Here is a 26,189-nt window from a genome sequence, read left to right on the forward strand (position 1 = left end):
TTTCTCACGACCATATATAATGATGAAATACTCTTGAATACATTTGTGTATGTCGTAAAACATCAATCAAATAAATAAATGGTTTACGCTTGTGACGTCACTTTGTTTACCTGGTTTTCCATGTAGAAATGATACTGATGTCCCATTTCAACCGAACCCTCAACAGTATGCGGGGCAGAAGCCATTGCGCCTGAAGAGATAAAAGAAACAAAAAATCACCGATGCGATGAAAAATTTCTCCAACAAGAAGAATCACGACAACAAGAATAAGAACTGCAACAACACCGTCCTCCTATAATGCTGCTGGCCGTAGCTCAAAGTTAGAATTATGAGACAAATGACATTGTACATGGTTGACTTGTTTCATTGTTTTTAATGGTATATTCATGTATGATTTTGATATCAATCACCAATTACCTCTGTGTCATGCATGTATGTTTACTTATCTATGTGCTTCATCAGTGATATGTTCTCTTCATGTGATGGATTTGAGTGAAGAACTCGATCCCCAAAAAACAGACCTGCAAACTCTTAGATGTAACCAATGGCTCCTGTAAGGTCACTGGACATGCGTCGTGGGTCGACTTTGACAGAGTGTACCGTCGACGGTCGACTATAAAATCAGTTTGTTTTCAAGATATGGTTGCAGCCAGTTAGTCTGTTACATTGTCCATTCATTTCAGTTTACTCCGATTTAATGCTATAGCATCCTCTTTCGTCTCCTCATAAAGATACCTTATATTTTTTTCTGACAAATGTATGCAATTTTTGCGAAATCATTCAGATCGTTGTATTATGAACACTCAGTTCTTAGTGACTCTTTTTTGGTATATTAACCAAAAAACGGCCACATTTATAGGATAGGTTCACTTGACCTTCAGCCTCTGTCAATACCTATAAAAAAAATGTAGGATTTAGAAACTATAAAAAAAATCTGGCGGTACGTTCGTTTCCAAACAAGAAAATTCAACACCTTGTCAACGCGAACAATTTAGAAGTTCTCTTATCGGTTTTTGAAATAGATGTGTAAAAATCACATAATTCTGTCATTTAAATTTGAAGTATACCGATAGCCATGTTTGATCCACACGTCATATTTTTAACCATGTACACAGCATTCAGGACATTTACCTTTTTATCACAATGTGTTGTACCTGAGGAAAAACCAGCGAGACTAGACATAAATATGAGGAAATATATGATAAATACCTGAGGAAATATCATAGACATAAATATATGTACCTTCTGGGTCTCCAGATACCAGGTCAGGGATTGCGCACATTCCAAACGAATCCTTAGCGATGGCGTCCTTGATGTTCACAGTAGGTGGGCGGACATCTTTATACTTGATCTTCACCTGTTTGGCAGCAGCTACAGCGTGCAGGTGGGTGTCTGCAAACAAAACAATGTTCATTGCTATTACATCGCAGAATTCATATGCTTCCAACAGAAAAAGTTTCTTCTGTGTGGAATTATTAGGAATCACTTTAAAGAACAAAAGTAATTTTACCCACCTGCCAAAATGAGACCAACAGGCTGTCCAGCAAAAGATACCTGTTCACTTGCCAATAACTGAAAACAAAAATATATTTAAAACTTTAATCTCTAGTGTAATGATGGATCCAAACTGTTTTGTTTTCTTTTTTTTCTTAAGATGTTTGAAATTAAATAATTGTTTGTACAACTTGTAAGAGGAATTTTCGATGGGCATTGCTTGCTCAGGTGGTTAAAGCGCTAGTTCTCTACGAATTTCAAGCCCCTGACCAATGAGGTCGGTTGTTTACGTCAAAAGGTTTGTCAGGTAGCTCACGAAGATCGGAGGTTTAATCCGGGCAGTCCAGTTACCTCCAACTACAAACGAGACGGCCGTCATATAAATAAAACCTAAATCTAATAAACAAATATGGAAGTTTCGTTCTGTTCATATATTTTTTACATCATACACTTGAGTATAAATTTTACCTCTTCCTTGCCGAAAAAGCCCAGACAGTTATTTTCTCCCGGAATGTCTTTAGCTGTGAGGAAGCGGGTCACGCCTGGCATAGCCTTAAAACAAAATGATAGCATTTGTATGCATTTGAAAATAAAAAAGGACAATTCTCTCCTCCTTTAAAATAACTCTATCGCTAACTTGATACTCGTTTGTACGTTCCCGTTCTGCACTTCTTCTGTTATTATTACCTAAAGTTGAATGGTCGTGAATTATATTTCTTTTATTATTGCTAGAACAAACTGGAGCAAAGATTTTCAAATAAGCTGTGTTTTCTTAACACCAAATCACACATTTGTATTACTGAGTAAATCACGAACACAAAGTTCTACTGCCTAAAAAACCACCCAATATTTAAAATTTTTGGTAAAGCTGCATGGCTTCTCCAGGTGTAAGGAATAGATTTTCAGATTCATCGTTTTTAGAATACACACAAAGCCAAATTGTTGAGGATCATGCAAAATAAGTTGATCTGTCCACTACATTTGACAGGGGAAAAATTTTTAAAATATTATTAAAATACGTAAGTATTTCACCTACTAAAGCTGGAGATGGATCGAAGGAGTCTATGCCGGCGTTGCCCATGGAACTGAGGACAAAGGCCCCGTGTAGCTCTCCGAGTTGTTCATGAATGTCGTTCACGTACTGAGCCTCTCCAGAAGCCTGTCACAGAACATTGATGGTTTCAAATTTATATGACATTTGAGAAAACATATACCACTGTTTGAAGATATAACGATCACCTTAAAGTTGATACATGTGAGTGTCAAGAGAAAACCTGTCAATGTCCAGAGAAAACGATGTACAGGAGGAAGCAGCCAATATCCGAAGAAAAACAACGGTCATTGTACAAAAGTAACTACCGCTATCCAGGAATAAGCAACCAATATCTGGGCAAAACAACGGTCATTGTACAAATGTTAGTACCGCTATCCAGGAATAAGCAAACAATATCTGGAAAAAACAACGGTCCTTGTACAGAGGCAACCGTCGTAGTCAATGTCCAGAGATAACTGGTCAATGTACAGTAATGGCAGTAGCTTTACAGGATGACACAACAGTGCCTACAGAAATGTAAAATTAATGTTCCAGAAAACTGGTCAACGTACAAGGAAGTTCAAACAACCATCGAAGCAAGTCAAGAAACTGTCGGTATACAAAAGAAAGCAACCAACGTCAAAAGAAAACCCGTAAAGGAGGAAACCAGGAGGAAGCAGTCTATACCCACAGGAAACCGATCAAGCTACAGAAAACCACAATCTCGCCATATTTCTCCGCCCATAATAGGGTGGAGATTGCCACAGTGGTATGATGTTATGTGATCACAGGTCAAAGAACAGGGAGAAACAAGTTGTATTTGTGTTAGAACTTTTTTCAAAGCAATATTACCTGTATCGGGGCCAGGACTTTCGGAATGGGTTTTTTCATTGGAAACTCTTCTTCCTTTGTTTCGAAGTCCTGCTCACCGGAAGATACAGGGCGAAGAAGCTGATCGGCTCCACTAGAGAGTTGGCCGCTTACGTTGTCTTTGTTCACACCCAGGATGAACTGCAACAAATTATTCTTTCTTATACCGTTTGTTTGTTTATTTATTTAATTATAGGTGTCCACTGCATCTTGCCAGGGACCTGGCTTTATTTACCAATTTAAGTTTCAATGACTTGGGTGCAATATAATTCTACATTGTAGGATAAATATTTTGATCAAAATGACCTATAAACATCCATTTGTTTTCTCTTTCCTTCTTATTCTCTTTTTTTTGTCCAGTTTTCAACAACTGCAATTTTTGGTCACCTCCATATTTCTCACAGTGCAGGTTTCAACAACTGGAATTATCAGAAAGGCTTCCACTCACCTTTAACTGAACTCTCCGTAAGGTGCAAGTATGGAGATTTCCTCACAATAAGGTTGTAGTCCACATATTTAGCGAATGTCACATGTTTAGCTTATGATTATCAGAGAATGATTATTTTGAGTTAACCGAAAGAATGTTACATATATGCGTGAAAAACGCTGGTATCATTCCTCACAGCCCAACAGTTAAAGCTGTTTACAGCGAACAGGGTTGGTCCGAAAATTCTCACCTTATAGAAGAGGTTCACGGCGAGATCCCGTCTGTATTCGGGAGTGGCCAGAAGAGGGTCGGGCGCTGGTTTCAGCTCAGATCGCAAAAGCGCAAGAGCCTCTGCAAATAATAGACCAGAAGGATATGTAAATCGTATAAATACAGTCGTACAGCTACTGCTGCAAATCACTGGCATTCTGCCAAATTCGCAATATTATATCAATACATCTCAGACTATATTGTCGTTTTGCATTCGGTAGTGTATCAACCCTTTCTGCATGTAGGCGGCGTGGCCTAGTCATGTATATTAATGAAAACCGTCATCACTGAAAATATGTTTTTAGAGTTAGGGTGAGACGTGCTTCGTTAATAGAAAATAACAAATAGACCAGGTCTACCTGGAGAAAGGGTCCTACCTTTGCGTTCAGGTCTCCCCCTCAAGTAAATGGCTGACGTTAAAGGCTGACGATGTCAAACATTTAACTGACCAACTGGCCAACGGATCCACCAACACAATGGTTTATACAGCCGTTTATCGGAGCTAAACAAAAACAATAAATAACAAAGCCAATCACATCCCGATGAAATTTGCTTACGTTTAACCACAGCAGGGTCTTGCAGTTTCTTTCCAGTGAGGAAATCTTCCGTTTTCAAGGCATGGTTCTGGAAATTAAAAAGACCACTGACTTTCAGACATGAACAAGAAAGGCGCAAATCGCAATAGAACTTATTATTATACTAAAGTAATATTATACATAAGTTTTTATGATTGTGATAACATGATAATTAATTATTATTGTTCCGGCGTCAGTACTTCGTCAAACTGCTTTTGTGGTTTTATATTTTGTTATATTTGTCTGTCAACCTTTCATTATGACTGCTAGTTTCACTTATTTGTTAGGTTCAATTCGATGACATTATCACTTCACTATATCACATGTATCTTAATATAGCCTGACACAAACTTAGCAGTGAAACCGCCATGGGGAAACATTGGGACGATTTCACCATGCTCTCACAAGTAAACCCGAGCACAATGACCGATTTCCCAAAAGTCTCACAAAGTTGTATCCGAATGAGTTACTTACAAAGTTTGCATTGACACCTCCAATCACGATGGAGGGTTTCCCTAGAACCTGCCTGCTCGGCTGGTCCAGCTTGAACCGAAACCCAGCATTGATGTAAGCATGGGCATTCTGTGAAAAACAAAACATGGATATTTGTTTATTTCTTCATTACATTGACTTGTATTTGACTCATATGCGATAAAAATCACTGCGATTCTCCAGGTATATAATATACCTATATATAATATATATTTACAAAAAATATATTTTAATATATTTTCTAGTACAAAGATCACGATCTAGTTGTTGCAGACGTATACCCGAAACAATGTTGATGGAATTCACTTAGATGAAGCTTGTTTGTAGTCCAAAAACATGCAAAATTAAATTCCTCTCCGATTCCATGTACCATATGTAATAACTGTACCACAGACCTACGTGTGATTCGTTACCAGACAGGTACTCACCTGAGAACGCGGCATGATTTTAAAAGAGCGGAAGTGGTCCTTGTCGTCCTGTTTGAAGAGCTTAATGGCCAGCACCACCTTCCCGGTCATGTTCATCCTCATCACGTCCACCATCGGGTAGGCGCGCCGGGAGTCCGTCAGGGCGTCTTGAGAACAGAACGTATCTCATCAATAAATGTTGGTACGGGCACCTGGGCATTGGTTCAGTATTCAAAGTATATTCCAAAAACAGACTGGGATTGTCACATTTTAGCACTGGTTCATTATCTGATTTATTTAGTTATTTGATTGGTGTTTTACGCCGTACTCAAGAATATTTCACTTATGCGACGGCAGGTTGCTGGAAGACCTTCCCACGTACCGCCGGAGAGGAAGCCAGCATGAGCTGGACTTGAACTCACAGCGACCGCATTGGTGAGAGACTGCTGGGTCACCACGCTGCGCTAAAGTAACTACCAAAAACTGATATGGACTGATCCACACTGTTACGATCGTCATTATGTTAAATTTCTTGCTTATTTCTGCTTTCAGTTTTGGTGCTTCCGATGAGTAGTACAAACGACTTAAATAAGGTTTAGTGCTAAACAGTTGTGAAGGTTACTTTGGATGCCATTTTTTTGTTGACATAAAACCGTGTAACAGTACTGTATCTATATTAACATTCTGCAAAAGGATTGATCTTGACAAAGTTGCTTGTAAGCATGTAAGTTTGCCTAGTAGTTTTCCTAATTTCGTTCGTAATGTTCTTCTCTTGATCATAAACAAAGGTACAAGTAATCCTATCAAAAGGTCGACTTAGCAACTTTACCAAGAATCTCCACATGAGCTCCAGCCGACTCCATCATGACGAACAGATCAGACGGGAAGTCATTATGAGCTTGTTTGATCATCATGTTGCCCGCCCAGCTTCCGGCCTGTCAGGGCAACAACAACAGAAAAAAAGAACAATCAGCATTTGGATGCAGTTTTCCAGAAATGAATCGATGCATTTTGACAACTGGTACTGTGTTGCTGTTTATAACAATGTAAGGCTTGTTACTCTCTCTGTGCAGTATTTATATATTACACTGACTTACATTTCTCATGGGCAAATTGCCGATCTTCATGATGTGTTGTTGAAGGGCCGTGAAGTATTTGTATCCGTCATTCTCCTTGGCTATTTCTCCAAGGGCCTTGTGCAGTGAAGACAAGCTATGATTGGCTCCAAGAATAACGCAGTCTTTCACCTGATAAGGACATATAATGAGAAATAACCACTCATAGACAGGTGTCTAACAGCTAAATACTAGCCTTGAATTTTCGTATTCCAAAGTTTAGGCAAAGGCTCATTTTTACAGAGATTTCAACAAGAGGGAGCCTCTTTCACTGTTCATGAGGTTTGGGGACAACATGCAGTCGACGATGCTCATGTAGTTTTTTACACAGCCTTACGTCAGTTGAAGACCACTTCCACCAATATGAAGTGTGTATCATATTTATCATATCAAACAATTTTGATTATGGCGTTACACAACAATCGAATAAATAAACGAAATATATGAAAGAGGAAATGTAACACAAAACTCGCTACCCACTATACGTACTTCTCGTTTGTACAATTCGTCAATTCCGTGCAAATCTATGTAGATGCTGAATGGTCCTTCACTTTTGTAGATACCTGGCGATGACAAATGTTTATTTTAGAAATTCATGACGTTACTGCCAATAAATAGAATGGGCTACATCTTAACCAGCGACACCAAAGCCAATTCAACTCCATAGCTGATTAGTTATGGAAAGCGCTCAGATTTGTGAGTAGATACCAAACGTATTGACTGAGTTTCGACCTAAGCGTAAAGAAAGTCTGGACAACTAGAGCACAAATGTATCGGGGTCCCAAGGAGGGCAAACTTAGACTTGATTTACACTAACACAAAAAGAGTAACAGTACACAAGTCGTCATGCCAACAACAAAAAGTTTGCACCTGCAATGGTGTTTCCGAAGACCATCCTTAGGCGGTCCCTTTGATGTTTCTTTAGCAGAACTGACAGAGCATCCAGACTTTCTGGGCGAAACCACCTCACATTGCCATTGGTAATGGCCAATGGGACGTTGTCCGGTCTGGCACCTGATCCGTTCGCTGGTGCGGATCCGTTAGCATGAGCGGAACCATTAGCATGACCGGCTCCATTGCTGACAGAGGCACCTTTTGAACAGGCCTTTCCAGTTCTCGAGCAAACGAACTTGTTCAAATCCTATAAACGATCGAGAAAGAGGATTGTACATGTTGATGGTGGCGAATTCTACATATTTTAATCCACCAAAGTTTTAAGTTTTGTATGTTAAATGAATTTCGTTAGTATCTGCTGGCCTTGAGGACAGTTTGTTTGACCTTGCAGTATTTCAAACATTTCCACTTAAGAAACAGACAGCTCAGCAATGTTGATATTTAATGGGCATAAAAATAGAAGCCATTCAATCAAGAACAGATCAAGCGTAGATTCACAATTCCTGGTACTTCCAGCAAAACGTCGATGTTGCCATTCACGCATAACACCCGTTAAGTCACATACCCATTTTAAACTACAGGTATCAAAGACAAAGCCTCAAAAATTCCCACATCGTATCTAAACACGTATGTGGTTTTATGCGCCAAATACAGTTCATAGTACCTCAATGTCAATCGTCTTGGCCTTGTCACTGTCATTGTCTGTGGCGAAGGATTTCATGGCGTCCAGGATAGGCCTGTATCCGGTACAGCGGCAAATGTTGCCATCAAACGCAGCCTCTACTTCCTCTTGTGTCGGGGTTGGCTTGTCATGGAGGAATCTAGCAGGCAGACAATGTGAGGTTTATGTTTAAATAGGCCATACCTCATGAGGATAATCTTAATTTATCTTATTTATTTAATTATTGCTCACCGCCACATTCAAGAATATTTGTCAGTTTTATTGGTGGATCATGGGCTAAATTACAAACCATTCCAGTAAGTGTAACTGTCACTACACTACCCTTACATACTCATGACCATGCCTGGGATGCAGTAATCACAGTGACTGTCTCTACACTTACCTGTACATACTCATGACCATGCCTGGGGAACAGTAACCACACTGACTGTCATTACACTTACCCATACATACTCATGACCATGCCCTGAGTACAGTAACCACACTGACTGTCACTACACTTACCTGTACATACTCATGAGTATGCCCTGAGTACAGTAACCACACTGACTGTCACTACACTTACCCGAATATACTCATGACCAAGCCTGGAGTACAGTAATCACACTGACTGTCACTATACTTACCTGTACATACTCATGACCATGCCCTGAGTACAGTTAGCACACTGATTGTCACTACACTTACCTGTACATACTCATATCAACATGCTCTGAGTACAGTAACCACACTCACTGTCACTACACTTAACCGTATATACTCATAATCATGTCTAATGTGCAGTAACCACACTGACTGTCACTACACTTACCCGTATATACTCATCACCGTACCCGGAGTACAATAACCACACTGACTGTCTCTACATTTAGCCGTACATACTCATGGCCATGCCCGGGGTACAGTATCCACACTGACTGTCACCACAATACCCCTACATAATCATGACCATGCCCGGTGTACAGTAACCACATTGATTGCCACTACACTTACCCGTACATACTCATAACCATGCCCGGTGTACAGTAACCACACTGACTTCCATTGAAGGCGGCCACTCTTTCCTGGATTGGGTGAAAACCTTCTCTCTGGTTACCAATTCCTTCCACGGTCACGATTTGCCAGCCGTCCACTGAGTACAATGGACACAAACACTGTGAGGGAGACGAAATATAGCAGCCATGTCAGAATCCTGTCAGTCTGAGCGTCTGTGATTTTGAAAATGGTTAGCCTACATGAGAAAGTATTTGCTGATTTATCACTGTTTTCTATTTTCAGACAAAGAAGACCCCAATTCGCAAACAAGCCACTGTGCCTTCACGCAGTCCCATCAAAGCAGACATATCCAGCTTAAATATTTGATATGAATATTTTGAAGGAAATTATATGACATATATTCTAACAGTAGGGATTACCCAGACAAAACAAAGTTATTGTTATATTATAAAAACGGTATATCAGATCCACGGTACTTAACACGGTGAACACTGCTGATAACAGCGAGTTTCCGAGGCATGTATTCTAGTTAAATACATACCAAAATATGACTGCGACAAGGATAGATATTTTGTGAAAACACTGGGTGTACTGCTTGCTGTTCAGGATGGCGAATTTTTCTTCAGTGTTCTAATACATCATCTAGAATGTCTATATTTACGTGACATGGCATTACCCGCTTACAGATATAAAAAATGGCAAAGAGTTTTACAATGTCCACTTCTATGTACCTCTTCAAGAACTTATTCCATAAGTTACATGATCAGGGCTTTTCCAGCAAAGAGCTGACTTTCTTTCTTGATTCCACTGCGTGTATGTCCTCACAGCTAGACAGCTAGTAAGAAATCGAAAATACACACACGTACTGAGTTTATGCTGAAGGTGCGGTCTGTTTGGACGGAGGGGTCGTAGACAGTGACAGTGACCACACAGGCACCACAGCCCGCCTCTCGGCACATGATCTTCGTGCCCTTGTACCCTGCCACATCCCGGATGTAGTCGTTGAGGGAGGTCGTGAACTCGTACTGGCCATTCTTCACTGAAACATGGATACATCTTCAATAAATCAGAGAGTACAGTAACGAATGACCGACCAAATCAAATTATTTCGTGAATTATGATTGGCTTTGGCCAGCAAACACACAGGTTAACGGTAAAATGATTTATCCAGGAATACATATAGGAATGTAATGGAACGGCACCTGTTTTTAAAGATGCATAACGCTTACTTTAATTAGTTGATAACTAAACCTCAATTAATAAAATAGTCTTCACTGAGGTCGTCTTTTTGTTTTTAAATGTTCATTTTATTTAATATAGGTTAACTTCAACATGCCCATTGATGAATTACTGATTAATCATAACTAGAAGTTAGTCGGACTAAACTGAAGAAAATCTAATAATTGATCTATATTTATTGACTGTTGAATTATACAATGCAACAAGCCGCATCTCACCTGTGTATAAGGTACCGTTAAGGTGAAAACTGATCGAACTGCAGGCACCATTTTGACTGAAAAAAAAAAGAAAAAAATATTGTGTTGACTCAATTGGTTGACGGATTAATTACGGTTGGCTGTTACATTGGCTAATTTAAAAGATGTAGGCTTATACGAAAATACCTCGGGGTTATAAACGGTGCATTGCATGTCACTAATACATAACCCAAGTGGACCAAGTGAGTCATACGTCTGTCTGGAATATACCTTATGTCATGGCTTTGTACGGCCTGAATGTCACATCCGTAAACGTACACTTATCAGTGCTCCCATTTAAGTCCAAATAACTGTCAATGATTCTGAACCATTTCAGCCATATTTATATACAACGTTTACCGGTTACTTGTAATTCTTAACTTCTATCTTAGCCCACGGTAAGATTACAACTGTATTTACAGTTCATATACCAGCCTGATACATGAATACGTATACATGTGCAAAGCACAAATAGCAAATATGTGGGTTGAGCCCATAGGTGAATGAACGCACTTTTAACGGACTTGTATAACAACAAGTGCATATGCAAGTGAGTGGGTTGCCTCAGGCTGGTGGTTTCGTCTAGATCATGAATACGCAATTCTTTAATACACGTCTGCCATCCAGTATTGCAGCCTATGATGCAAGGTGAAAACAATTGAAATGAAATAGCATCCTTTTAAACCAATCCAAGCTTTGATTTTTTTTCTGCGGGTTCTTCCCTTTTCCTTCTTTTATGCATCTGTTGGGATATTTTTTTATTCAAAAATATGTCACATAAATAAATAAATAAATACATAGACTAATAAATTCATAAAGAAACGAAACATATATGTGTGTTTTTATTCAAGAATATTACAACTATATGTGGCAATAGGCAGATTTATATGGGAAGGAAAACGAACAGTACTCACATAAAACCGCTTTCGTTCGCAAGGTACTAGTACACTAAGTGAAAGGTTCAGTTCTTCTTACATGAAGTTTTGGTTTGGCCTAGTAACTATATAGATACTATTTTGATACATATATAGTCCACGCCGTCGCAGTTATAACGTAAAACAACTCATGCTGATTTAGCATTCAACAGATGGGGAACAGCATTGAGGTTTTGCCATCGTTGTATACTTTATTCCTTATATTCAGACATTATTATAAACACATGCACATTTTGTCCCCTATATTCAGATACTGTAATGGATACTCAAGTATAGGTCAACTTTTGGTGCTACTATTTAAACTTGAGTTTGGGCGCCTACTTTTGCCCTTACGAGGTTATTCTAGCCCTGACATTCGGCATGCTTGCTGTATGGCTGACAGACCGAAACACGTGTTTTCAGGCGATTGTTTGCGTAACCGAAGAAGTGGCCATATAAGGCTACATTGCACGCGTATTCATATCCTCTTACCCTGGTGTAGTGAGGCCCGATACAACCAGTAAATAGGCTACTCTAGCTGCACACGACAAGGGTCACCAGTGCGTATATAAATATATATATATATATATATATATATATATATATACACCCTTTTTTGGCGCAACAACGACAGGCAGCAGAGAATGGAACAACCTATGACTAGGTACGTACTCAGCTCTCTCTTGTATCTCCATGACATCCGATCTTGCAAGCAGGTTTAATAGCAGTCCGTGCTTATTACAGAGCCAAACTACTACTTGCGTTACCCCCGTGCCGTGTGTGTTTCATTACATGGCACGGAATTTACAGGTCAGTGAGCAGCGCACCAGCTCATCGCACTGGCAGACATAGACCAAGCAAGTTCATACTTCGCGACATACAACTAAGTGCATGTACAACCCATAGTTTTCCTCAATTTTTGGAGTACGGATGCGCCGACTGTGTGTTTTGTGTGTGTTAATTTATTGTAGACGAGATGCTATTCCCCTTTAGTTGTCATGGCGTTTATTTCGGACCACGGACAAAGATCCCATGATACTGAAGAAGCCCTGCGTATATAGGCTATACAGGCTGATAGGCCTTTACGGTTGACAGGCCAACTATGCAGACCAATAAACCTGGAGCACTTATACATGCTCCAGGTCGCAATGATATGTCCATTCACGAGGTACTCAACCATAGTCGAGGTCATGGCTGTTTTCATATTTGTCTTTGCTTTTCTTTTCTTTTCTTTTTTTCACAATAATGTCCAAAAACAACAGTTCACAGGAATCACCTTTCTACTAGTATTTTATAAATTTACAGATGGTGGAAAACTTTGGAAAAAAATCCACCATAGAATATGACTTTTTGACGAATTATTTTCTTACACATAAAAATTAAAAACTGTATTCATTTTAGAGGTATTAACAGCAAAACAGATATGATCTAAATGTCTGTTTGTGACGTCATGATTGCCTAGTTTGCATATGCAATCATTATGTAGGATACTTGACTGTCGCGCTTGGGTGCACAAAAATTGTACATCTGGCACGTGTGAAGTCGACGAGAATAACGGATGTGGAGTAAATGGAAAGATACACATACATACACACATATACAAACAAACATACATGCATGGCCATACAGATCCCTTCCTTTATAGTTAATGTTTCTTTAGATTTGCTGTGCATCTATGCATGACATCATATATTCATACAACAAGCATATTCTCACGAATTTCTAATTTTTCATCCACAGTATAGTAATTTTCCGATAGAGCAGAGCTATTCATGAAAACAGTTTTACACAATATAGTTTGCTTGACAACTCGTATGTCATGGTGAGAATTTTACATTTGCATTTTGTATATAAAGGCACATATTGTTTAACTGGCTTTTTTATTGCCTTAGGAAAGGAGACAAAAAACAGTTCCCATTACGCTTGTATTATCCACCCCTTTTATAGTGGCACACAATTAAGATAAGAATGTGATGAATCCTGCAGACAGATTTCAACCCAATGCACAGACTACATGTTTACCACATAGGTTTACAATTAGACCTAGCTACACAGACTCGTGTGAATTTGAGTTACACGGCAGAGGCCTGCATTTATTTATTTATTTATTTGTCTATTTGTCTATTTGTCTATTTGATACTCGAGAAAACCGGAGGGCACGAGCAGACATATGCACACCTTATATAAGTGGAAGACACAGGGTTTGTATCTATCAAGCAACTTAAGACTCAAGTCATAACTTGGATGTTCTTAAAAAAAAACCAAATCTCCTAACCGGAAAGAGCTCAAATTGTACTTAATACATTGTTTAGTCGTTAAGAATCATTGTACAATTTTGTTAAAATTCTAGAGCAATATAGTTTATTTGTAGGTGCTTTTGAATTTTTTGACATAAGTCTTAATATGTTTGATAAGTACGGACCGAGGCGAAGAAAGGACAAACGACTTCACCACTCATCCGCAAAGATTCGCTGACTCGTTGGCCTGGATATAGACCAATCTACAGTATCTATGGGTATCCAGGTCGCACTAGGCCGTTCATTGGTCTAGTACGCACCTTACCTTTACATATTGCTCCACAATGAATCAGCATCTTCTGTGAGATCGGCTGAATTGTTCAGTCGGCAAAGAATTCAGTATTTCCGCAGTTCTATTTACAGCCTTATTCTAAGTACCAGTACATCTTATACATTTTCGTCGTCATATGACTGAAAAATTGTTAATTACGTACGTTAAACTCGAAGCACTCACTCACTCTTACACACTTGTACATGGAAGTTTGTACTACTTGTATACACATACACATTTATCGTGTATACATACACGTTTAAATCTACACTAGTGGCCCGGCCAGGTAACATGTAGTGTGCTACATACGTGTTCTATGATCACACGTATGCACTGAAAAGTATGACCTTCTGTGGGAAAGAACAAGCTAGAGTACCTATATATCTTTTACACCTACTCATGTAGAAGAACGTCATTGTTTTGCATTAACTATTTATCTATTTTATCGAGGTCGTTGGACTTATGTCTCCATTACCTTGCAATGATAGTATCTCTTGCAACTGCGCACATGCGTATGAGCGCGAGACAGACCTATTCAGTCCTTTGCATGGTATTTTATTTCTACCGTTTGTGTTAGTGTGTTGATGCAAATTATTCATGCACATAAAATTGTGGCTTAATGTTAACTGAATACAATTTATGTAAAAGAATATATGTAATGGGAAACGGACATCTTGATGTAACAGTATATCAAGTAAATATGTTGGCCAACCGCCATCTTTAAAGGAGAACTCCAGCGTCTTTATTTCCACTCTAAATGTTTCCTAGATAACAATATTTTTGCTATGTTAAATGTGAACTGCATTTAAAAAATATTATTTTAACCAGTTCCACTTACAAAACCACATTAAAGTTGGACGGTCTGCCAATCCTGTCGACCGGGGAGCCCTGGTCGGGTGACGTCATGCCGTGAAGATATGTCCGGATAATGTATTGAAAAGCCTTGCAAAGCATTGACAAATCCAAGCATTGGGTCTACCTACTGTGTGCTTTTCTTGAAGCTGTCGTATGATTAAATCTATGATTACCCTTACATGTACATCTCTTAATTAGCACCCTGAAAATCATATACATATAAGTAAACAGTTTTACAGCAAATAGTTTTTGAAAGATACCGGAGTTGTATTAGATCCTGGAAAAGCGTGTACATCATAGCGACTGGGCGATACGATGGCCGATTTTCGCTCACATGCGGTCCACCGTAGATTACGCGTTCCCGTCTTTTTTATCTGACACGAATTGGACATACATGGAATTATGCTAATATCCTTTGGCGCGGTTTCTCAGTCCACAGATAATAATTTTTGATAGCCAAACTTTTGATAATTTTGACATAGCAAAGGCTAGCGACCCCGTACAGTTCGTGTCACAGCCTGCTGTTTCAAACAAGCAAGTAACTAAATAACTTCTGCAGTCCGGGAGTGAAAATCTGGACTTCTTTCTTTTTCTTTTGGCTTTTTGTGGGAGATATAAGTCTTGTCCATCGTTTATTTTAGTCTCCTACGACAACGATTGATTCCTCTGTAATCAAGGAGTGTTTTTGATGAGAGCTGTCCATATTTTCTCAATCTGTGGCATTTTTAGGCCATGTATATAACTTTACAGTACCTTGCTTTGTGTCACTGCAGTCGCAACGCCACAGTTGGGCATGGACTAATCTCGAAATTAGTCCATATTAAGGTTTCATTGATAAGCCGGGTAAACATGATCTCAACAGTCATAAAAGTTTATCGATTGTCTCCTGTGGTCTTTGTTGTACACACAGAGAAGCCTCACATGCTTGGGGGGAATGCACCGCCGTGACGTCACAAGGTGACGGTGGCTCGAACGTAGTGGAATAGATTTTCCCATATTTGATCATCAAATTCTACCATTTTTCTTCCGTTTTCGACGTTTTAAACGATCCGAATCGATTCAGGGGACAAGTAATTCATCTTGATGATTTCGTACCAATCTGACAAAACGTCCAAGATGACTATGGGCTTTTGATCTGGGAACGGTGATGTCATGAGCAAAGATCGTTGAGACTAAGTTGAAATTCCAGGACATGTTTTGCTTCAGACGCTGTTTTGTAGTCATTGTACTGTCGCCAGGTACAGGCCTTTGGAAAGCGTCGGGGTCCTGCTTATTTATAGACACCACTATCGTACCACACCGATCAATGTTCGTCCCATTTGTGAGCAGCTTGACGCCACACTTCAATGCACAGCGTATATGCATGCAGGTACATCAGGGTAGAGCTCCTATGCCAGTTCGTCTAGAAACAGCTTTTACCAGGTCGCCTAGAAGCGACTACAAACAGCTTTCCATTCCTTGACCATCAATGAACTCAACACAGCCGTGACAGACAACATGTTATGAACAGCCATGGTCAATGCGACTTTCCCTCTACATCCCTACGACGATCCTAGCACACACATAAACTTAACGCTCCAATTCAGCACGTTATTCACCTTTTGAAGGCTTAACTTCCTATACTTAGCCAAATAAGGTCTTATACCTAAAACATAGACCTATTAAGCTTCGAACATTAAACCAGGTAAACATTACGTCAACTTAACTCCCTATACTTAGCTATGAGTGAGCCACATCAAAGGGGCTGCACCTTACGATGGCTAAATAATGTCCTTTACCTAAAGTATAGGCCTAATTTTAAGGTTTCATTGATAAACCAGGTAAACATGATCTTAACATAACTTCCTATACTATGAATGAACCACATGAAAGGGGCTACACCTTTACGTTTACCAAATAAGTTGCTATACCTAATATATAGTATTAAGTTTCCAAAAAGTAAGTCAGGGCGGTAAGCATTATGTCAACTTAACTACCTATCTGTAGCTATGAATAAGTCACAATAAAACGGCTACACTTTACTATGATTAAATAATGTCCTATATATGAACCATACCATTAAGATTCCATTGCTAAGCCAGGTATACATTATGTCAACACATTTTTATATAGTTGTATATATTTAAATTAAAAGTTAACTATATATCAGCCACACGAAGGATTTACGGCATACGCATCTAAGTATCACTACATAAGGTCCTATACCTAAAGTATACTAATCAATCCTGGGTCGAGTCACACCTAAGACTTTAAAAGAGAAAGTTGTTACTTCTTCGATTGGCGTTCAGCATGAAGGGGAAAGTGCAACGACTGGTTGACTCGTATCAGTATAATGGCTCGGGCGGAGCGGCTTACTTGCCTTCGGTAAGTCGTCTCAGTGAAGCAGCACTATAGATAAAAGAGCGGTGGAAATCCGTCCTGCAACAAAGCGATGCATTACATACACCCTAAGGATTCCTTCGTCGTCATATGACGGAAAAATTGTGAAGCACGACGTCAAACCCCAAAAAATCACTCGCTCACTAAAGTATACTATAAATGTCCCAGTATTAAACCAAGTAACATTTATGTCAGCTTATAGTAACTTCCTCTTAGCTTTTCACGAGCAATATGGAAGGTGTTTACACTTTAGTACGGCTAACTAGGGGTTTGTACTTAAAGTAGGTTCTTTTGTAACTAGCGCTCAAAATTGAGCGCTTTCGCGTTATATCGCACTTATATCCCTGCAGTGGTCTGTAATTATCTTCTGTAGTCACAGGCCACCCTTTTCCTCAGAGGCTATATATTTTTATATTGAAAAGTCCTTATACTGCCAAGCCTACTTTCCACGAGTATACTGTGTTAAAAGAACATCGAAGATGCTTTTCAAAGGTTCTCTTTTCACTGTTTGTGCTTATCATACAGAGTGAGTGTATACCACACTCGGGCTTACTATTTAGGCACCCCACCCCCATGCAAGATATACTCACTCGCCCATCTTCGCTTGTCGCCACCAACCACACAGACCGACTCACGCATGTGTACTGGCACTCATTATTAAGTGAAAGCTCAAAATGTACACAACTTGCTTTCTCATATGTTACATATTCGTGCTATGAGTGTTTCCTTTTCAAATTAATGAACACTGTAGCACTCCCCACTTCGAACTTTCCCTCATACACCAACCTAAGCTCTTAAAAAATGTCCAAACGCTTTAGAACTATGTTTTGTTCTTGCCTTTCAGGTAGTGATATGAAAAACTGGCTTGTGAATGACAAAAGTAGTGCGTCTAGTATATAGCTGTCATTTCAGTTATTCAGAACATCACTAATGTAAGTAGGTCAATATTTTCACCAGAACTGGAGGTCCATTTACTTGTATATTTTGACGAGCGTGTCGCTTAAAACCAGACCAGTACTGTACAGACGTAGGTGGTGTTTGTATCTATCACAGCGAACTTGTGTGTTGATCTGCGCATGACCAGCATACCATGCAGCAGTAAAAAATCTGACTGACATTATTTGTTTTTAAGCCTGACACACCTCCCAAATAGTAGAAACATGTACCCTACAACAACACTGAGCAAACGTTGGTTTGAGCTCACAAAAACAAACAAAAGCTCCAAGACAAATTGTTCAACCAACGACTGTGGGAGTTGAAAGGAAATAAAAACATAATTCAGGTTTGGCAACAAGGCTACCAGTGGGCTCGCCTGAGACAAAAGAATGCAAAACTTCATCTCAATACATAAAAGAACTGGAATCGTGAATTCGGTAATTTACGGTAATTAATATGCACACAGGGCATCGGTGATGAAACATCCCCTTGTGTCAGTGTGCTTCATATGTATGTAAAACTTCAGGTCAGTACACGCTGTAATTTTTTAGATACCGCCCCAAACATTTTGTTTAACACTGATTCTAATGACTATACACTAAGTCAGGAATTCATTAATTTAAGGTAATTAATGTGCACGTCCGGAACCTAAGATGGAATTTTTCCTCCTCGTATTATTGTGCTGTATATGTGTGCATACCCTGGGCTCAGTAAATACCGTACCTTTGGAGGTATCACCCCTAACGCTTTGTTTAACATTGATTCTAATAGCTATACACTAAGTCAGAAATTTGTTAATTTAAGGTAATTAATATGCACAACCCGAACTTACGATGGAATATTTCCCCCTATATGTGTGCAAACTCTGGGTTCAATAAATGTCATACTTTTTGAGGTACCACCCCTAACATTTCGATTAACATTGATTCCAATACAAGTAAGGAATTCAATGCTGGAAACAGTCTTCCTACCTTAGAATTTATTTATTTACGTACATTTGATTGGTGTTTTACGCCCTACTCAAGAGTATTTCACTTATACGACGGTGCTCAACATTACTGTGGGACGAAATCGAGCAGAGCCCGTGTGAAACCCACGACCATCCGGAGGTTGCTGTCAGGCCTTCTCGCGAAGGAGAGGAAAGCCAGCATGAACTGGACTTGAACTCACGGCGACCGCACTAGTGAGGGACTCCTGGGTCATTGCGCCGTGCTGACGTGCTGAACCCCTTGGCCACGGAGGCCCCGCTACTTATGTTATCCAGCATTATCATGAGTGAGTAACTCGGGGATGATTGCGCATGCGCATTATTGGCTATGATTTCCTCTATTATGTCCGTCACGTTGAGAGAGGACATGAAGCATCCCGACAAACTCTAGTTGTCGTTTCGAAGTGAGATCAACTCAGCCTGTGTATTCCGTATTATGTCAACAGTCGAGGGCAAAACAGGGTTGAAGAGCACCTCGGTTCTCTGTAATGCACAACCCGCTGTTTATATACCCCGAATGGGGCTTTTCAAACACGAATCATTGCTTTCTGCAAGGGCGATAACCCATATCCCGTGATGATATAGATTCTGAAATCTGCATTTGTGCACAGAACACGCGTTTTCCCGTGTACCAGACAATCTTCGAGAATGAAAATGGCAACCGAACCAAGCGACTCAAGGACATATACACGGGAGGCCAATTTATAATGAGTTGAAGCGATAGGGAAGGCCACCGTTTTCGTTTCTTTATGCCAATACTCTAAATATGATGATTGGAAAGTGGTCAAAAGGTTTGTCAGAGATACTTTACATTGCCAAGGGGTTTTTTTTCTTTATTTTTTTGTGCAAGGAAGTTATAGTTGTGTTATTCGACGCTGTTAAAAATGAATGCCGGAGACGCTGAAAGCTCGAGGAAATATCAGATTTTCCCATGACGTATCGCTTCATGGAGTATCAATGCCTATCAGATTCAAGTCAGCCGTAGACTGCAGCGTTGAAATAAATAGACGGATAATTGACGATGTCAAAAATCGAAGATATCACCATAGTCATAACGACGAGGGAAGAAGAGAGCTGCTATAGCAAAAATAGAAATCTGAATAAGACTTACTGGCTGCAAGGTTTGATAGTAATCGATTACAGTTTTCTCGTAATATAAAATTAGGTCAGTGCACTTCCATGGTATACAATATACAACAAAGTCGTAAGCTGAAAGCTGATTGATTTGTTTTCGGGGGGAACTGGCAGTTACCTCGGCGGCAATCGACTTTCTCACGAGATACAACTGAACAACATCCATGGTCTCATCACATGCACATCCTATATACAAGAGCCAATTATCACTTACTAACCAAAATACCAAACACCACAGACAGTAGCTAGCCAGAATCGAACCGTGGCCCTCACCGATGGGCGACTACAGTGGATACCAACACCAGCTTGCGTCCGTTAACAATCCACTAAAAGGCTTTTGTTTTAGAAGATATAAGCTTGTCTTTGACATCGAGCTAGCCAGAATCGAACCGTGGTCCTCACCGATAGGCGACTACAGTACCAATACCAGCTTGCGTCCGTCAACATTACACTGAAAGGCTTTTGTGTTAGAAGACATAAGCTTGTCTTTGACACCCAGCCAGCTGCGAAACCGAGTTTGCGCATTGAGCAGTCGTTGTATTCTTACACAGCTTAAACGATCAGGTGTAGGACTGTATTGAATATACTTACCCCTATACATCTATTGATGGTTCCCTTTACTCTCTACCTGCGTTGCATCTTGCATATGATACGGTGATATTTTCAACTGTAATAACCTTACCTGTGGGCATATCCTTGGGCTACGGCTGATGCCACACTTCCACTCCCCCGGGTACGGTATTTCTGGGTGTACATCGTCAGTTGTTAAGGTTATGCAGCTATAGCCTTACTCCGGAGCAAACGGAGTTACTAAGGGCATTACTTGAAGGTATGATCGCTCTGACAGCATGTGACAGCCCTTAACAACGAAAACGCTATCTCATTGCCTGTCTCCCACGTCAGTTTGACCTGTTTTTCGATCGCTTTCCCCCAGAGGGCCGCTCTCCGACCAATGTTTGCCTCCGCTACCGCTATACCTGTCACGGCCTGATGTGTATGTAGGTCACGTGCTGACCATTTAACGAACTCATTTTGTTGACAAACTCACCCTCATTTATTTTATATTCGTTATGCAACATGGCTCGTAAATGTAGTAATTTGTATATTAAATACTATATTGTATTTTTTTTAACTTGTCATTACCTTAATAATTACCTTCACATCACATTACCTATATGCCTCATATAGGAAACGTTTGTCTGAACACGGTATGACTAAATTCTTGGCGTATAAACTGTGCAGAGTGTTTACCTTTGTGTGTTTATTTTACCTTCACTGAAAAACGGCTTCACATTCCGCGGGGCCTAATGGTTACCGCAGTAGTTCAGTGTAATGACCCAGGAGCCTCTCACCAATGCGATCGCTGTGAGTTCAAGTTCAGCTTACTGGTTAGCTCTAGCTCCGGTTGTACGTGAGAAGGTCTGGCAACAAACTGCGGACGGATGGTTGTGGGTTTTCCCCGGGCTCTGCCCGGTTTCCTCCGACCCTTAACCTAACCGCCGTCGTTTCAGTAAAATATTTTCGAGTACGGCGTATAACTAATTCAAATAACTAAGTGAACATATTCCATGGTTGTGCTTAAGAACCACATTAACTTTGTACAATGGTATAATAATAATAATAATAATAATAATAAAGTATGTGTATTATATCTGATGATGGGAGCGGTTGCTCGCGAAAGGTCATATCAATAACTCCATGTATAGAGCCACTTAAGGTTTTGTTGTAAAATTTGAGATATTAGATTTATCCCCCGCCTCCTAGAAGCATGTCTTTCTGAATATGCCCGAACCGTCGGAATCGATAACCATTCGTTCATTCATTCATTCATTCGTATATAGCATTTCCCAGGTGCTAGTGATTTCAAATTTAATACACTTGTGCTGTTTATCAGGGGAAACGTTTGACAGTTTTTATTCTTAATATAAATGTGCTGCTTCCAAAGCTCAGACTTCACCAGGTTGGGACCATAAATTTAATAGACGGCCTGGGAAATGTGAAACAATCAAAACAAGAGGCTTGAAATTGATCTGTGTCTTGCAATCGTCAAACCAAGTTGCCTAAGATGTTTCTATTTAGTACGATGAACCGTTTGGGAAAACAAATCGAAAAAAATGTTAGCGTATGTAAAACGGGACAGAATTTCTTAGAACCGTTTTAAAAAAACTCAGGAAAATGGACTGACGGGCTGACGGTCGAGTAGGTGGAATGTAAACCTACATGTACCGTCTATACTTTCTGTCTCCTGGTGGCGCTGTTTCCTCGTGAATGGCATACAAGGAATGATCGATGGCTGCCAGGGTGAAGAAGGGAAGTCCAAATTACTGTACCGTTGTGATTCGTGAGTTGTTTCCCTGTGGATAGTGTACATAGAATGCTCGACGGCTGCAAGGGTGAAAAAGGGAAGTCCAAATTACTGTACCGTTGTGATTCGTGAGTTGTTTCCCTGTGGATAGTGTACATAGAATGCTCGACGGCTGCAAGGGTGAAGGAGGGAAGTCCAAATTACTGTACCCCTGTGATTCGTGAGTTGTTTCCCTGCGGATAGTGTACATAGAATGCTCGACGGCTGCAAGGGTAAAGAAGGGAAGTCCAAATTACTGTACCGCTGTGATTCGTGAGTTGTTTCCCTGTAGATAGTGTACATAGAATGCTCGAAGTCTACCAGTGTTAAGGACATGGTAAAATGCTTTGCCATAGTGATAGCCCTATGTCTAATCTGTTTTCTCGTGAGTACGCGGAATATTAAGGAAACACCTAATTATAAATGCATGAACAAAATAAGCTAAATAAAACGTTTGTCTGTCATAGTCTTCAAAGTAGAACATATATACAGGTTCTGGGGTATATAGGGCAGAGTAAAATGGCAAGGGGACATGACCGACAAGTCGGCCGGGCTCAAATAGCACATACGTTCCACTGCGAAATACTAACGGTGGATTCGAGCAAATAACAACCCACGTATAAGAAAATGACCAGAAAAGATGGAGCTTGAAGGCTTTATTTCTTGAATTTCGGAGACATTATGTCGCATACCTTTGTTTATGTATATGTAGGAGGCTGCTATGAGGCATACATTTAGGGTTTATGGACTGGATTCAAGCGCACTATGGGCTTTTCTCGGCCAGACAGACTACGTGACTCGCAAATTCTTCTTTACAGTCTATTCTCCAATATTACAGATCTCGCGTGATAATGCGTGAAAAGCCAATGGTGCACCTAGCTGAGGCGAACACCATGTTTGGTCAAGTGGCGCAAATTTTGCCGTATTAGGCCTACAAGGGGCGTAACTCTGAGTCAGCTTACTACGGAGAACGTTTACATATTAACCTCTCGCAACACTTATATATACCCTTATACGCCGCTGATCACTCATGGTGGATAGTAAGTTCAGAAGGTAAAGGATCCTGTACCCAGTGATGTATCCACTGCCTAAGCATTTACTGCTGCATTCACAATTCCTTCCCCGTTCACTCATTCACAACATACACTCATTGTTCCCGCCTCAAAGGCTTTAGAAATTTAAGTGTAAATTACCACGTGGTCTAGGCTGTGGAATCAACCTATTTAAGCGTCTCCTATGTCAGGTATCTAGAAGTTTGTATTATACATTTTTATTTATACCAGATATAACATAACGATGAAAGGTTCAAAATAATCATTAAAAAACAGCAAAGGTACACAACGTATATTAACTAACCAGTAATTTATAGACTGGTCTCCGTGGCTCAGTTGGTTAGCCCGCTAGCGCAACGTAATGACACAGGAGCCTTTCACCAATGCGGTCGCTGTGAGTTCAAGTTCAGCTTATCCTGGCTTCCTCTCCTGCTGTACGTCGAACAATGCCGTACATCTCTAATGCAACATCGAACAGGTGGCCCTTCTCAGAACGCTGGGTACTTTCCTTTCTGCACTCAGAACTAAGTTTTGCTGGGTCGTGGACTAGAAATGGTCGATATGAGCGTAACATGAGCCGATTGAGAAAATGTCACACAGGAAATAATACGGAGTTTTGCACAGGAAGTGCAGAGGTAAGAAATACCCAGCGTTTAGGGACGGCGAGTTAGACGTTTTCGTGTTATTCATTATGGGCTACGTGGTTCATTATGGGCTGCGTGGTTCATTATGGGCTACGTCGTTCATTATGGGCTACGTTGTTCATTATGGGCTACGTCGTTCATTATGGGCGACGTGGGTGGGTTATCATTGTTTACTTGAGTAGTCGTATCGGGCGGTTTTGTGCTTGTGGCAAGGTCCGCCGGATCCATATCTATAATCGCACTTTTGGTTTATTTATCGCGGTCCTAGAATGCAAATGTGGCTTTCAGCAATCATACTTTGGTAAATAAACATGAGCTCCAGTAAGACGACTGTCTCAATGCACTGTGATCATATTGACGCGTACTCAAACGGTTCTCCCAGAACATTCTTGTAAATAGAGTGGGCGTGGCGTCCACTCAACCACGTGATTAGGCATGATGGACAGTTTATATATCGCAAGCTGCTGATATGAATGTGAAAGCGAGGTTCACAATAGGGACTGTTATGTTTGTGACCACATGAGTTATGTATAGCCGCGTATGCCACTTTAACTATCAGGGTAGACTTTACCTCTATCAGTGAAGAAACCAGAGATCTGTACACCTTGCAGTTAGAGAGTCCCATTCATTCATCTCCCTTCTCTAGCTGACGATGTACGCGGAGAGATTCCGTACTAGGGACACCGGGACCATGGCCTCGGCAGTAACCTATGGTTACGCCAACAGGTAAGTTTTGTTCTGCAACCCTCCCATTTTTGCTCGAATCTGGTAATCCTTTATTGATTTCTTTCATTGGTGGTTACTCTATACTCAAGAATATTTCACTTATAGGACGGCGACCAGTATTATATGGTGGGAGGCAACCTGTTAATCATTGAGTAAGTGCTTATACATGTATTTTGTATTGTGTAAAGTCAATGAGGACATAAAGCTTACTCATGGAGAACCTGCAGGACAGATCAACATTGTACAGAACAATGACCATGTAAAATACAACGACTCTACGTGAATAAATTGCCTCCTCATTCCTTACTTGCCACAGTTACTAACTGTGACCCCCCCCCCTCCTCCTCTTCAGCTAGCCCATTCCCTGTGTCTGCATGTTTATCGCTCATTATAGCGGTTTAACAAAATCCAATGAAAGGATCGTGTAAGCATGTCCACTTAACTTATCTTAGGTCATCAGAATGACCCATATCTATCATCATCATCATCATCATCTGTCACATGCATAAGCAAATGTCAGTGTCACATTGGTTTAATTCGTCCCACAAAGTTTAAGCCTCTTTTTCCCGTATGTACATAATTCTAGTGACCTGTTGTTGCTGGGTACATTCCGTTCAGTTTCGTTGCTGAGGACCTTGTTGACTTTAGAGCATTCCTCGTTCTCGACGTCTCCATTAAGTACAGTCACCATGTCAGACAGTTTGATTTTTTTGCACTGTCATAGTCGAACAAACAGTTTATGTATTTGTGTCACTGTTTTTAATATTTGATGCATTGATCGACCTTAAGCACAAAGTGAAATAATTCTAACTGCTAATTTTTGTTTCAATGCTTAACGTATTCAAGAACTTTATACACATTAATTTTATATCAGGCTGAAATATTGAAAGGTTATAATTGTTTCTTCCCCCGGGTCCTG

The 26,189-nt window shown here is 40.2% G+C and overlaps 2 protein-coding genes across 2 annotated transcripts in view; one reads left to right on the top strand and one right to left on the bottom strand.

Moving 5' to 3' along the window:
- LOC135461384 (uncharacterized) overlaps positions 1-21,357 on the bottom strand; it is a 31,543-nt gene extending 10,186 nt beyond the window's left edge. The window contains exons 1-19 of the mRNA XM_064738453.1: positions 21,187-21,357; positions 10,713-10,768; positions 10,122-10,294; positions 9,253-9,413; positions 8,242-8,398; positions 7,554-7,824; positions 7,173-7,246; positions 6,666-6,815; positions 6,398-6,503; positions 5,590-5,735; positions 5,144-5,251; positions 4,652-4,718; positions 4,075-4,175; positions 3,380-3,538; positions 2,531-2,653; positions 1,963-2,046; positions 1,515-1,572; positions 1,243-1,392; positions 111-190 (exon numbers count right to left, since the gene is read on the bottom strand). Coding sequence (XP_064594523.1) covers positions 111-190; positions 1,243-1,392; positions 1,515-1,572; positions 1,963-2,046; positions 2,531-2,653; positions 3,380-3,538; positions 4,075-4,175; positions 4,652-4,718; positions 5,144-5,251; positions 5,590-5,735; positions 6,398-6,503; positions 6,666-6,815; positions 7,173-7,246; positions 7,554-7,824; positions 8,242-8,398; positions 9,253-9,413; positions 10,122-10,294; positions 10,713-10,768; positions 21,187-21,260 — 2,298 coding nt within the window. The 5' untranslated portion in view covers positions 21,261-21,357. The remainder of the gene's footprint in view (positions 1-110; positions 191-1,242; positions 1,393-1,514; positions 1,573-1,962; positions 2,047-2,530; positions 2,654-3,379; positions 3,539-4,074; positions 4,176-4,651; positions 4,719-5,143; positions 5,252-5,589; positions 5,736-6,397; positions 6,504-6,665; positions 6,816-7,172; positions 7,247-7,553; positions 7,825-8,241; positions 8,399-9,252; positions 9,414-10,121; positions 10,295-10,712; positions 10,769-21,186) is intronic.
- Positions 21,358-25,055: 3,698 nt separating this feature from the next.
- The window catches only part of LOC135476550 (uncharacterized), a 31,183-nt gene continuing 30,049 nt past the window's right edge, over positions 25,056-26,189 (top strand). The window contains 1 exon segment of the mRNA XM_064756609.1: positions 25,056-25,270. Within this exon segment, the coding sequence (XP_064612679.1) occupies positions 25,197-25,270 (74 nt within the window). The 5' untranslated portion in view covers positions 25,056-25,196.

Source organism: Liolophura sinensis, chromosome 1 (assembly GCF_032854445.1).
Source record: "Liolophura sinensis isolate JHLJ2023 chromosome 1, CUHK_Ljap_v2, whole genome shotgun sequence".
NCBI lineage: Eukaryota > Metazoa > Mollusca > Polyplacophora > Chitonida > Chitonidae > Liolophura > Liolophura sinensis.